Here is a 12,298-nt window from a genome sequence, read left to right on the forward strand (position 1 = left end):
AGATAAACTGGTCAAAAGCAGCTTGTGTGGAAGTTCACTATGCACCAAACAAGAGTTAACACTCTGCTTATTGGCATGAATATCTGCTGGTGTTTGACCTTCATGACCGCTGTCACACTATGATGCTCCGTGTACCCATCTCCTGCCCCTCCCTCCCAAAAAGCCCAGTCTGCTCTGATTGGTCAGCTGGCACACTGTTGTGATTGGTCAACCACTAAGTGTGTTTGTCAGAGATGTCACTTAGCATAACCAGATAAGAGGAGTTGTACTGCTGAGGAATAGAAATACAATGCTGAAAATGAATTGTAGCCACTTGTTCTTCAACTCCTCTTCCCTTAGAAGTCCACGCAAACAGGAATGTACGATTTCACAGCAGATACACAGCATCTCCTCGACATGGAGACTCCACACTCAGCTCTGCTCTTACTAGCTGTATTTGAGGGCATGCCAAACTAGCTGTTGGGCAGATATGATGTGAAGCAGTTTTCTGTGGGGGAGAGTAACTCCCTTTGGACATGAACTATGCTTTGACACTCTGGAGACCTTCTACTATACCATACTCTACTATACCTACTGTATATGGACCAAAAAGGAAATAGCAGAACAGATAAAAGATCCTCTTTCACTTGAGTGACTTACGACTCACTTATCCATGACTAACAGCTCATGGGACTGGTGGGTGACGAAAGGGAATGTGGGTCACAAGACGTGCGACATTGACGACTCACATTACCAACAATGTATGGACTCGCTCTGTATACCACAGCAGCTCTATTGGCATTCATTGTAGCTGCTGTGAGTCCATGATAACTGCAGCAGCTGCCTTCAACAAAGGTAGAAACCTTTCAGAGTGTAATTTCCAAACCTGTGTTTGATGCTCCACACACAGGTTTTAGGATTTTATCTACCTTTTGAATCTCTTTTGAGTATTTTGGGGAGCGTATGTTCTGGAAAATGGAGGCTATCAATCAATAAGCCTCCTTGCAGACAACCACATCAGTAGAAAAAGCAATTTCCAGTCACTTAATTCCATTTTGTGAGGCTTTACCTTCTCCCGTCTCTCCAAAACACAGAGCACCCGGAGGTCAAACCACTCAAACACTTTCATTAGAGAGCTAGATACAAAATGTATACATCATTAAAAACGCAACCGTGTTAAATCAGATATAACCATTCCTCCATGGCACACTAAAAAGCCCTTTGACTCATGATAGTGTGTGACTGACGCCGGACGTGGCCCCAGCTGGCAGCTCTGCGTTTTCTTCTCGTAATGGACTGGGTGGATGACAGATTGGATTACTGTACCTTCAGCTTGGGGAGCCGTTTAATGGTTTTGAGTGGCCGCAGGACTCGGAGGACCCTCAGGGACTTGATGGTGTTGATGTCCTTGCCCTTCGTCCCTCTGTGCAGATTGAGAGTACCGTTAGTCTTTGGATGCGGCGCCGCCGACAAGCATGTGAACCCTTTCATCCCGCCCCACAGTCACACCAGCAGATGGTAGCACATCAGGTACACACTGTACACGGATAGAAACCTCTTTATATCCGGTTAGTAGAGTACATGCATGTGAGTTATTATACTGTTATTCTACAGAAGCATGCAACTCTGTTAATTATAACATCATAAACTTCATCTATCGTTGCTTCATTTGTCATTTTCTTCACTTTCTTCTTTCTCTTTTGTCTTACTTTACTTATTTTTCCTTCCTTGTAATGTTTCCTGTTCTATCTCACATCCTTCTCTTCTGTCTCTCAGTCCTTCCCTCTTTCCAACTATCTTTCCTTCGTTCAAGTACTTGTGTACCTTTTGCAAAACTTAACTGATGCATTTTCCACCTTTGCACCCAGGCAACACTAACATGCCGTTTCTGTAGAATAACATGCAGACGTTTCATACTGTTAGAGTAAATGCACAAAGAATCAGCCCCCGGTTGAGGAAGCAGCTTCTTTGCAGGAACCACTGCTGTCAGTCATTGGAGACGCTGGAGGCTTTGTCAACTGGTCAGAGTGGGCGGTGGTGTTGTTTGGGGGTGTGGAGGGGGTATAGACTGTATGACAGCTGAGCCATCATTAACTCACTGACTGACATGGCGAAGTACAGTGTGAGAGGGATTTTTAATTAATCAGTCACATGTAAACATAACGTGGCTTTAACTCTCGATAAAAAGGGTTCCTCGTTCATTTCTTTATTCTGAGTAGTAGAAAGTGAGATTGTGCGTCCATCTGTGTGTGTGCGCATAGCAAAAAAAAACTCATGTGTGAAGGTTGCAGAGAAGGACACAAGCATACTAGGAAATAAATAAGTCTAAAAGCCCAGTTACCGGCCTCCAGAGGCCCCGTTGCTTCTTACACCAGCATGTGGGACCAGCCAAGCCTTCCAAGAACAACGCCTACAGTAAAAACAACGCTATCTACTCAAGCTAGCAGTTGTAAAAGTATAAGAATATATGAACTATGTTTTACAGGTCTCTCGAGTGATATGTCTTTTGTTTTGTTTTGTTTTGATTAAAGCTGCAAACTGCATATAAGCTACGCTGGAATGGAAAACCCGGGGACAGGCGTATAGCAGGACATACTAAAGGAGGGACAACGATAGTAATGAAGTCTACATACGATTACACAAATAAGAAGAATGACGTTTCTAATTACCACTGAATATTGGATTACCAAAATGATCTTAAGAGTAAGACTTTTGCAGTTCCATCCAGCAAAATAGCCTGGAAATATAAACTTCAACCAGCTGGTTCTATTTTCTATTTAACAACCTCCGGTCATTTCTTGGTTCCTTCTCTCAAATAAATCAATCTGAGTAATTGAACATTATTTCTCTATAAATACCAAATTAGAAAGTCTCTTCCAGGAGAATAAGGTATCAGCTTTTTTCTAGGAAGTACTGTGGATACCTGTAACTCGTTTAGTTTTATTTCACACACACAGAGACTCTCTAATGCTCTGTTTGGCCAGAGGACGGTAATGTAGGTTTTTTGTTAATAATGAAATAAATCAATTTGTAACGTGTAAAAGTTTGTAAAATAGTGAGGAAGAGAAGCATGGTCCTATTCATTTTCCACCTTTGCCTTTCTCATTGGAAAACTAACTAAATGGCATGCAGCTCTCATGCTTGGATGACTCGGTGAAACCGGCATGCAATCTGCAAACTCAATGCCAGTCCTCACTATTCAAGGACACATTGAAACAGTCTCCGATAGCTTTCAGAAGCGCCGTGGGCAGGGAAGATGTGTGTGTGTGGATACAAGGTTGTGTGTACTTTAATTACTTTAATTCCATCTGAAATCACATTAAGTCATTGGTTGCTGACTAAAGTCATATTAAGGTGTTTTGTAAATGTATTGCTAACAGGCTGCAGGATGTGTCGGTGACTGTGTTTGAGTGACAGCAGCTGGCAGAGTGCTGATGTCACACCGTGGGGGACGACGGCATGTGGTTAGTGGTGCTGAAGAGGAAGAACCACAGCAGCATCCAACCGGACCCAGGTGACATCTGCAGGTACTTTTACGTGCTGGTTAATGTGCTGCAGCTGAGCAGCCTGCAAACCCACGTGAGCAGTGCACTTGTCCCCGGCGAAGCTTTGCTTGCTCACTTGTTCAACAATCTGTCGCTGACTCAACGCTGACTCAACCCGTCTGCTCGGACCGATACGCAGATATCTGACAGTGTTCATCATAGGATGGAAATCTAGGGGGCGCCGTCATAAAACTTCTTCCCTATGGTTTCAGATTTGTTCTTGGCTGAGAACACCGAACAAGTGATTCACAGCAGATATGTACGCTGCAGCAGACAAAATCACAATTTAACTTTAATGTGATCAGCAGCCAAGTGTGTGAGGGAGGTCATCCCTCGTCATCATGACTCTTGTCGTGTTGAGGGTAAATTCGCCGTCCATTTAGGGTCACGGGGGGGCTGGAGCCGATCCCAGCTGTCATTGGGCGAAGGCAGGGTACACCCTGGACAGGACGCCAGTCTATAGCAACATATATGCAAATATATTCAACAAAAATTGAATAATTAAATTAAAACAATCTTAAATTTTGGGTTAAAATCTGATTTTAAAAATCACGAACATGCACTCTGTATATCAATGTTTTTTTCCCATCAAAAAATCTAAACAATTATGGGGGAAAAATGGATATCAAGTATTATTTGCCTTAAATACACAGGCTGTAACCTTGCTTTTCAATTTAATAACCACTCAAGGTGAATACAGGTGAGAAGATTTAAGCCTTCATTGATTTTCCCTCTAAGTCGAAGGAGAGATGTAGGTGAAGGGCAGGGAGGTGAACGGGCTGCAGCCTCTAATCTCCTCGTGATTTAACAAATTAAACTCATTTTAGTGAAGATTAAAGGAGATTTACACGAAGGAGAAACAACAGCTAAAGATGTTTTAGCTTTGATACAACAGATATCAAAGCTAAAAATGTTATTAAGTGCAGCTTCATACTGGTGGATGTCAGCAGCTATTTGTTGGTCTTCTGAAAGCTATGAGTTGGAGTTCCCAATATCGCCTGTTTAGTCTGGATGTCCCAATATTGGGGCCAAAGGTCAGAGAGGAGGGGGGGAGGGAGGGAAATCATGGTTATATCCCAAGCACCATGGGATGGAGGGCGTCACAGTTTATTCTGAAAGGTTGGTAAGAGGAGCGTTCTGTGTTTCACATGTGGAGGAAATGGGACATGGATGGGCTTGTGGCGGGGGGGGGGGGGGTCAGTAAGAAAAGGTAGATAGGGACAGTTCCCACCTGGCCACGCTTTGTTGCGATCTGATGAGAAAAAGCAATGACACAAACACACACACACACAAGATACACAAACACCACACATAAATAGAGCACACAAGCATAGAAAAGGAGACAGAGCAAAATAAACATTTTAAGCTCATATCAAACAGGGGTGAAGATACGATTATCAACACCTTTCAAACTTATATTGACAAGAAATCAAAGAGAATAGACAGAGAGAAGCAGTAATTACCCTGTGAAGGAGCAAAGCAAAAGGCAAGTCTGATCAAATATTACAATGCTTACTGAATAAAACACGTATATAGCGAGAGGACGATAATGAAGTCACGGACAGATTTTCACAGGGAGAGAAGCAGAGATGAGAAGACACTGTTGATGAGCACAATAGGATTACGTCCACACTGCCTCCGCCAACTAGTTCACACCCACGTCTGTCCAAAATGGTGTCACTTCAATTTTATCCAATTAGACGTTTGTGTGAAATTTTCATAGTAAGCATGAATTCTTGAGTTACGGCCAAAAATAAGTTATTCCTGAGATATTGTAATCATGAAAATGGACCAGGCTGAACATCTCTGGTGTTATCCTTGTAGACATCCGTTTCCCTGATTGGAAAAATACCACCATTATACCAAATACTAAATTATGTTAAGCCTTTTATTTGAAGGTAAATCTAAAAGACAGCACACCCACATATATGGCAGAGTTGAAGCAGGACATGAGCCTCTATGGACAATGTGGGTTTTACAATAATCATTTTACAGTTTGCCTTTGTTTTCTTTTAAACCCGTCGCCTGACCGTTGGCTTGACAGCAGTTAACTTGGTGAATATCTTATTATAACAGAAGAAGACATCCAAATAAGATCCAAGCACTAAGAAAGCAGATTTATCCTAAAAGCCTGGCAGTGTGAATGTAACCCGCTTACAGGCCATGAGTGTGAGTCGATGAAAGACGTGATAGGGGGGACAAAAGGTTGGACAGGATGTGAAGGTGGGAGGGAGGGAGGGATGAGGGGGAAGTGGTTGAATCTGATAAACCCTGGATGAGTCTCTCTCTTCTATGTGCTCACGGACTCTGCATCGTGGTTGCATCAGTAGTTAGAAAGATACTGATGCAGCAAGCTCCATCATTCTGCATCTTTATTCTACTGTAATTCTTTTGTGCCTAAAAACTGAGGAAAAAAGGGCTTTATATCTACCATTCACTTTGTTTTATATTTTTCAATTAGCATCTTCATATTTATGCATTTATTATGGACAGCAGAACTCAGGTCCTTTATGTTCATGAATATCTGGAACACCTTTCACTCTTATGAAAGCTCGAACCTTTGAAAATGGTGGAATCTGAAGTTGCAGTTAATATATTACCTTAATATACCTATGAACAGGTAAAAAAATATAAGCAATACATGGAAAATTGGACTTATGCAGCCCAAATGCAGATATAACACAAACAGACTAAATGCCAGCATCTTTGATCGCGACTGTGGCGGTGATGATAAGAAGAGCAAACAAGAAAATATGACATTTTGTTCAAAACACTTGTGGAGGGATGCTGCTGCAGAAACATCTATAAACGCGGCAAATGACAGTGGCTTAGATGGACAGGAAGGACAACAGAAGACACAAACAGAAAAACAAACAAAGGAGCACATAAACAGATAGCACAGACGGAGAGAGCAGGCAGCATTACCCCATGAGGCTCCTGAAAGCAATCCAAGCCAGAAAACCAAAAAGGGAAGGGAAGAAGTGAAAGAGAGAAGACGGACAGAGTCAGCAACAGATAAGAGACAGAGAGTAGCATCAATCTGCAGCTGGCCAAAGAGAAGAAACCTGAGCGACAGAAAGCAGTACACAGAAAGATACACAGGTGGCGGACTAGTCGATACTGCATGTGCAGGGCACATTGGTGAAATAAAATAATATCAGCTCATATAATATGCTGGTTGAAACAGAATATGTAATCACCTTCTTACTCCAGAGACCCCGAATAGGCTCATAAACTCTTTATACTCTGGCGATGGATAACATTTCTTCCCCAGCACATAACAGGATCCCTCAAACATTGATCTGGTCAGTTTAATATTCTTAACCAGTGTGCAAGGCATAGAGAGGCTCATTGGACGTTATTTCGGAAAACAGATGCATGGCAGTCAGCATTTTTTTGATTCATGAAGAACACATGAAGAAAGTCACCTCTGAGTCAGGCTCTGGGTAAAACACATCAGGCAAGTTAACGTTAGCTAGCTAGCCAAGCTAACGTCCATGACACAAGTTCACTGAGAGGTTTCACACAAAACAAAATTATATTATGACAAACCGACAACAAAATGTGTCTTTCTTGACTTGCAAACTTATTTTCTGAATGGACAAACATCATACGTGAAATTCATGGCACAATTCAAACGGGAGGTCCTGTGGAGTTTACTAGTAGGAGCTTGACTTGTAAAAGAACTGCAAGTAATAGCAGCGACGCTACGAACTCTGCTGCTACAGAGCTGTGTATCATTTAAACAGTACTCCATTTGATAACCATCATACGAATAGAAGCTGTGTGTGTGTCCCACTGCAGGCTAATCACACTGCAGAGCACGCCGCTCATGCAGTGTTCAGACAGCGGTTACCACGTTGTCGTGGAAACGCTCTGTCAGCACTGTAGCTGTTGTTAGCGCTGTTAACACTGTTAGCTTTTAATGGGCCTAAACCATACAAATTGTAATTTTTTCTAGATCTCTCTCGGATATTAACTACATATTATTATACTTTAAAGGTTAAGGACTGATCCCTAGCACTATTTTGATACTAGTTAACCTAACATGCTTAACCAGTGCTCACCCATAAGGAGTACTGGCATGTTTTTTATGTTCATCGGATACTAATTATTACAGTTTGTGGCTGTTAGTGATTAAAGAACATTAAATCTTACTAATTTTCCAGCTCAACATGGTTGTGAGAGGAGGTGAAAATGTGCAGCCATGTGTGGTACAACATGTGGCGTAGTTTCATGAGAAAACAGCATTCTGTCTGAATGTGGGCAGTGGGAAATTAAGCATGGCACAGTGGTGCCTTCAAAGGTGTCCCAATGTACAAAATAATTGGCGGAGAATATTCACTCCCACATTGTCTGTTATTTTCCAAATATCAGGACATATAATACAAAATAGGTAGATGTAGCAAAAACGCAGCAAAAATATTTGAAACTTCAAGATGTCAATCCTGGATTATGACACTAGTTGTGATGATTATTAAAACAACAAGACAGGAAAATAGTACTTGTAAATGTATCTTAAAAGGTGCAATGTGTAAGATCTGGCCAGAATCTTAATCACCAGAAGTTATGTTATGTCAAAGATGTCTGCGTGTTGTAGGAATATCACCTGAAATCTACTGTCTTGTACGGCCACTTGGAAACCCTCAATCCAACATGAGAGGATGAAGAAGAAGAGCCCTGCTGATATTTTTAGCACTGGTGACTGCAAATTTAGATTAGATAAACCCAGAATTGGAGCTGAAATGCTGACCCCTGATTGTTTGAAGCATGTGGCTAAGTATTACACATCGCACCTTTAAAACTATGGTTATAGAACAATTACTCCTGCAGTGCATTGAAGGTCTGCAATGAGATGCCAGCTTAGAGACTTCTGTCCCCTCCTGAAGCATAAAGCAATCAGCCAAAGTGTGCATGCCCCATTGGCAAGCAGGTAGGAGTTGTGGAGACTTAATGTTACAATGAAAGATGAGTCTGACATAGTCGTGTCGGTGAAATCTCCCCAGGCACCACAAAAGCAATCGGATGAACACAATTAGAGTTAAAAAAACAGGCGCACCTAGCCTCAGGGTGCTAGCATGCTCCAGGGAAGGATACTAGATCAACTGAAAATACTGTAACACAAAACAACCCATCATTTGTTGTGGTGTGGTTGTATCCATCCCTGGATGGCATTGTATTCAGGGCCCTGCTGTAAAAAGCAAGTAAGGAAGTAAAAGTTGACTTACGAGCAGGCGAAGGCCACCAGAGCTCCGCTGACCACGATGAAGTCCAGGATGTTCCACAGGTCACGGAAATAAGCGCCAGGGTGGAGGAGCAGTCCCAAGTCAATCATCTTGAGAATAAATATGACAGAAGAATTCAAAATATAATATACAAGCAGACACTTTTTTGTGTGTGTTTTAAGGCCTCTTCTAAAACCCCTCAAAATATCTCTTTTTGTAATATTCAGTAAATGTCCTGCATTATAATCTAAGTCATTTGGAAATAGAATAGTTATCACAGCTAAGAAATGTAAAACCACAAATCCAATTAGTAATGCCAGAGACATGACAATGCTGTCCGCAGTGTGCAACCCCCCCCCCCCCCCCAAAAAAAAAGCATGCTTAATTTGGTTGAAAATAACTATAATCTCAATATGAAGCCAGTCCTATTTAGATGGAAAACATGCCGTTGAAACCATGGTTATATGTTAGCTTGACATTTAAAAATGTACGCTGTTTTTTGACCTGCAAATTACCAAAACCTTGCTTGGCTGATTTTTTCTAGCGCTTAAATCAAAGTACACCTCCATTTTGACAGCCCCCTTACCTTAATCACCATCTCAAAAGTGAAGACCCCAGTAAAGACGTAGTCCAGATACTTGAGAACCTACAAAAACAGAGAGAAAATAAGCACATATCCTGCGAGATGACTTGTCAGATACAGTGACATATTTTCAGTGTGTGTGTGTGTGTGTGTGTGTGTGTGTTTGTTTGTGTGTGGGGGTGTGAACGGACCAGTTATGCACAACATGTTCCACTGCCCTGTCAGAGGTCTCAAGCTCTGTCAGCTTTGCACTCCCCTGCACTAACACACATTGCCTGAGCACCCACACAAATATACGACACACAAACGCACAACATCACCTCAGATACCCTCCGTGCGCCTGACTAGAATAACAATCAGATGTTCTTGTCTGTCAGGATGTTACATTTCAAGTCACATCCGTGTGCATGTGTTACGTGTTCATTCTCCACATGGGCTAACGCATCACGCAGAGATACATAATGTGTATGGACACATTTTACCGAACTGCATGTGTGCAAAGTCAGAATGACGTTTGACCAAAAATAACTTGGAAGAAGCTTCTTTAAGTGCTTCCTGCAGTTTGTTCCTAAATAAGTACAAACTGTCGAGCCCCGTTAGCAAGGGCTCCGTCAGTCTCAATGAATCAGCCAGTCAGTCCAAATGAAATGGGTTTGTGCGTTGAGTCAACATGTGTGACGATGCGTCCGACGAGCAGTGTGTTTGTTGTGTACTTCCAGATGTTCCTTCATGGCGTTTGGATGTCAGTCTGACTCACGTTGTTGCGCGGTGCGTTGGATTGAACGGGGTCCTCGGCTGCCAGCGCGATGCTGCTCATGGTGATGACCATCAGGATGCACATTTCAAAGTAGCGTAGGTTGACCACGTAGTGACACAGCCGCCGCACCCTGCGAGACCACACAAACACACACACACACACACACACACACACACACACACACACACACACACACACACACACACACACACACACACACACACACACACACACACACACACACACACACACACACACACAGGGTCATCTGAGATTGCAACATCTTTTAATGGAATCAATATCTAACCAAGAAAGAGCTGCCTTTGTGTGAAAAACATTTCATTTGTACCGTATGTTACTATAAAACACTTAAAACACACGATAAGTGAACTAAACAATTACAGGATAAACAATTTGCCCTCATCAAAATAAGGTGTTGTATCACGTCTTTTAGGTCCCTGCTTGTATATGTAATTTCAGTCATTTAGTCCCCATCAAGAGTTCATGGTTATACGTTTTGCAACTTTGATCGACGGGTAAACATAGAGCTTCCCTTTCAGCATCAGCTCCTGAGATACTCACTTGGTGCACCAACCCTTCATTTTGTACTAGTTAACTACAAATCACCCCAGTGGACGTCACGGTCTAAAGGCAACAGGACTACATCATCAGCATAAAGGAGAGACACAAAGCAGACACAGCTCTCTTTCCAGTTATACAAGGAAAGGCTGGCGGTACTTCTGAAAAGGAGGGGTTCAAAATGTTCCTACCATCTCCCAGAATGTGGGAAAAGTTCTTACACAGGCAAGAGTTCAAGACCATGTGGACTAGCAGATTTGGCATGGCACCTGACCCCTCTACCCAAGCAGGTGGTATTTTCAGATCAATATACATGATCAAATTTAATATTGCACCTCATCTTTTTTCTTGTTTGTACAGTATAGGTTTTACCTATGTATGCTGGTATGTCCGATTCCTGTGGAAATGAGGTTCAATAGTAAATCTGATGTATAATATGGCTCCTAGTTCCAAGGATTGTGTTAACAAGGATAACACAATGATGTTGGAGCATCATTTAAATTCACCATTTGGGTAGTTTCTCTCACTGTGCATGGTAAAATCCTAATAATGAGTGTCTTTTATGAACTTTCTGTTGTCCTGAATTCAACCCAAGCTATCAATGTTAGGACTTACGGGTTTGTTTGCCCGAAGATGAACATGGAGCTGTAGGGAAGAATCTGCCGAGGCCCATTAGTCGCCTCCTCATCCTCCTCCAGGTCTTTCTTCTCCTCACCGAGTCGGAAGTTGTCACAGTCAATATTGTTCACTGGTGTGGAAAAAAATAAACACACTCAGTAGATCAAACAAGCACAAACATTAGTAAACAAAATAAGGGTTTTTTTTTTAAGGAATTCAAATTCTGGATTTTGGTCTATAGAGTTGTTTTGCGATTGTATTTACTTTCTGCATCCATAAATCTGTATAATTAGAACAATATATATCAATAATTTGACTAATCATACATTTCTCATATGATGGTGGCTGCAGGGTCAAGACTATTATGACAGAACTTTTGGAGAAATTAACTATTTACCAAAACAAACTCACACTTCTTGGGTTCATGTGTGAATTAGTAGCATTCAGTAACATCCACGTTTCTTCAAAACTGGGAATATAGTTTTATTGTAAATCTTTTTTCAGAATACAAAAATAATAAACTGAAGTTACGATAGAATACCTGCAAAACTGATAACATCCCCATCACCCTCAGTGTGTTTAGTACTAAATAGCTTAATTTAGCATGCTACTAAACTAATTTGTGAACAGAATTACATCATACATTGCACTGTACATTTTCTTTGTGCAACCCTGCATGCTCATTGTATGTGTTGATGCACTCACTGGGGATGATGGTGGTTTCTCCAGGCGGGGCAGTGATGGTGACAGGGATGTGGATGGCGTTGCTGTTGAGACCGGCCTGGCTGGCCCTGGTGGAGTTCTTCTGGTTGTCAGCATCCTCTTGCTTCTCTCCAGGACTCAGGCTACTCCGCCTTTGCTGCAGAGGACTGGGGGCGAGGCCGTCCTCCTCAGCATCGGGCTGACTCTCCCTGAGGAGAGAGATGTGTCTTATCACAGGCATCATTATCCAGCTCTCAGGGTGCTTGAGGCCTTTTCTGCTAAATGAGATCCATATGGGAAAGTTTCTCTG

General features: G+C 42.1%; 1 protein-coding gene across 6 annotated transcripts in view; it reads right to left on the minus strand.

Annotated features, from left to right (window-relative positions):
• cacna1bb (calcium channel, voltage-dependent, N type, alpha 1B subunit, b) overlaps positions 1 to 12,298 on the minus strand; it is a 151,109-nt gene that overhangs the window by 38,440 nt on the left and 100,371 nt on the right. For all 6 annotated transcript variants that reach the window (XM_084035038.1, XM_084035035.1, XM_084035039.1 and 3 more), the window contains 6 exons: positions 11,992 to 12,197; positions 11,284 to 11,416; positions 10,090 to 10,219; positions 9,336 to 9,395; positions 8,753 to 8,859; positions 1,306 to 1,402 (listed from right to left, as the gene is read on the minus strand). In XM_084035038.1, coding sequence (XP_083891164.1) covers positions 1,306 to 1,402; positions 8,753 to 8,859; positions 9,336 to 9,395; positions 10,090 to 10,219; positions 11,284 to 11,416; positions 11,992 to 12,197 — 733 coding nt within the window. The remainder of the gene's footprint in view (positions 1 to 1,305; positions 1,403 to 8,752; positions 8,860 to 9,335; positions 9,396 to 10,089; positions 10,220 to 11,283; positions 11,417 to 11,991; positions 12,198 to 12,298) is intronic.

This window comes from Eutrigla gurnardus, assembly GCF_963514095.1.
Source record: "Eutrigla gurnardus genome assembly, chromosome: 19".
Taxonomy (NCBI): domain Eukaryota; kingdom Metazoa; phylum Chordata; class Actinopteri; order Perciformes; family Triglidae; genus Eutrigla; species Eutrigla gurnardus.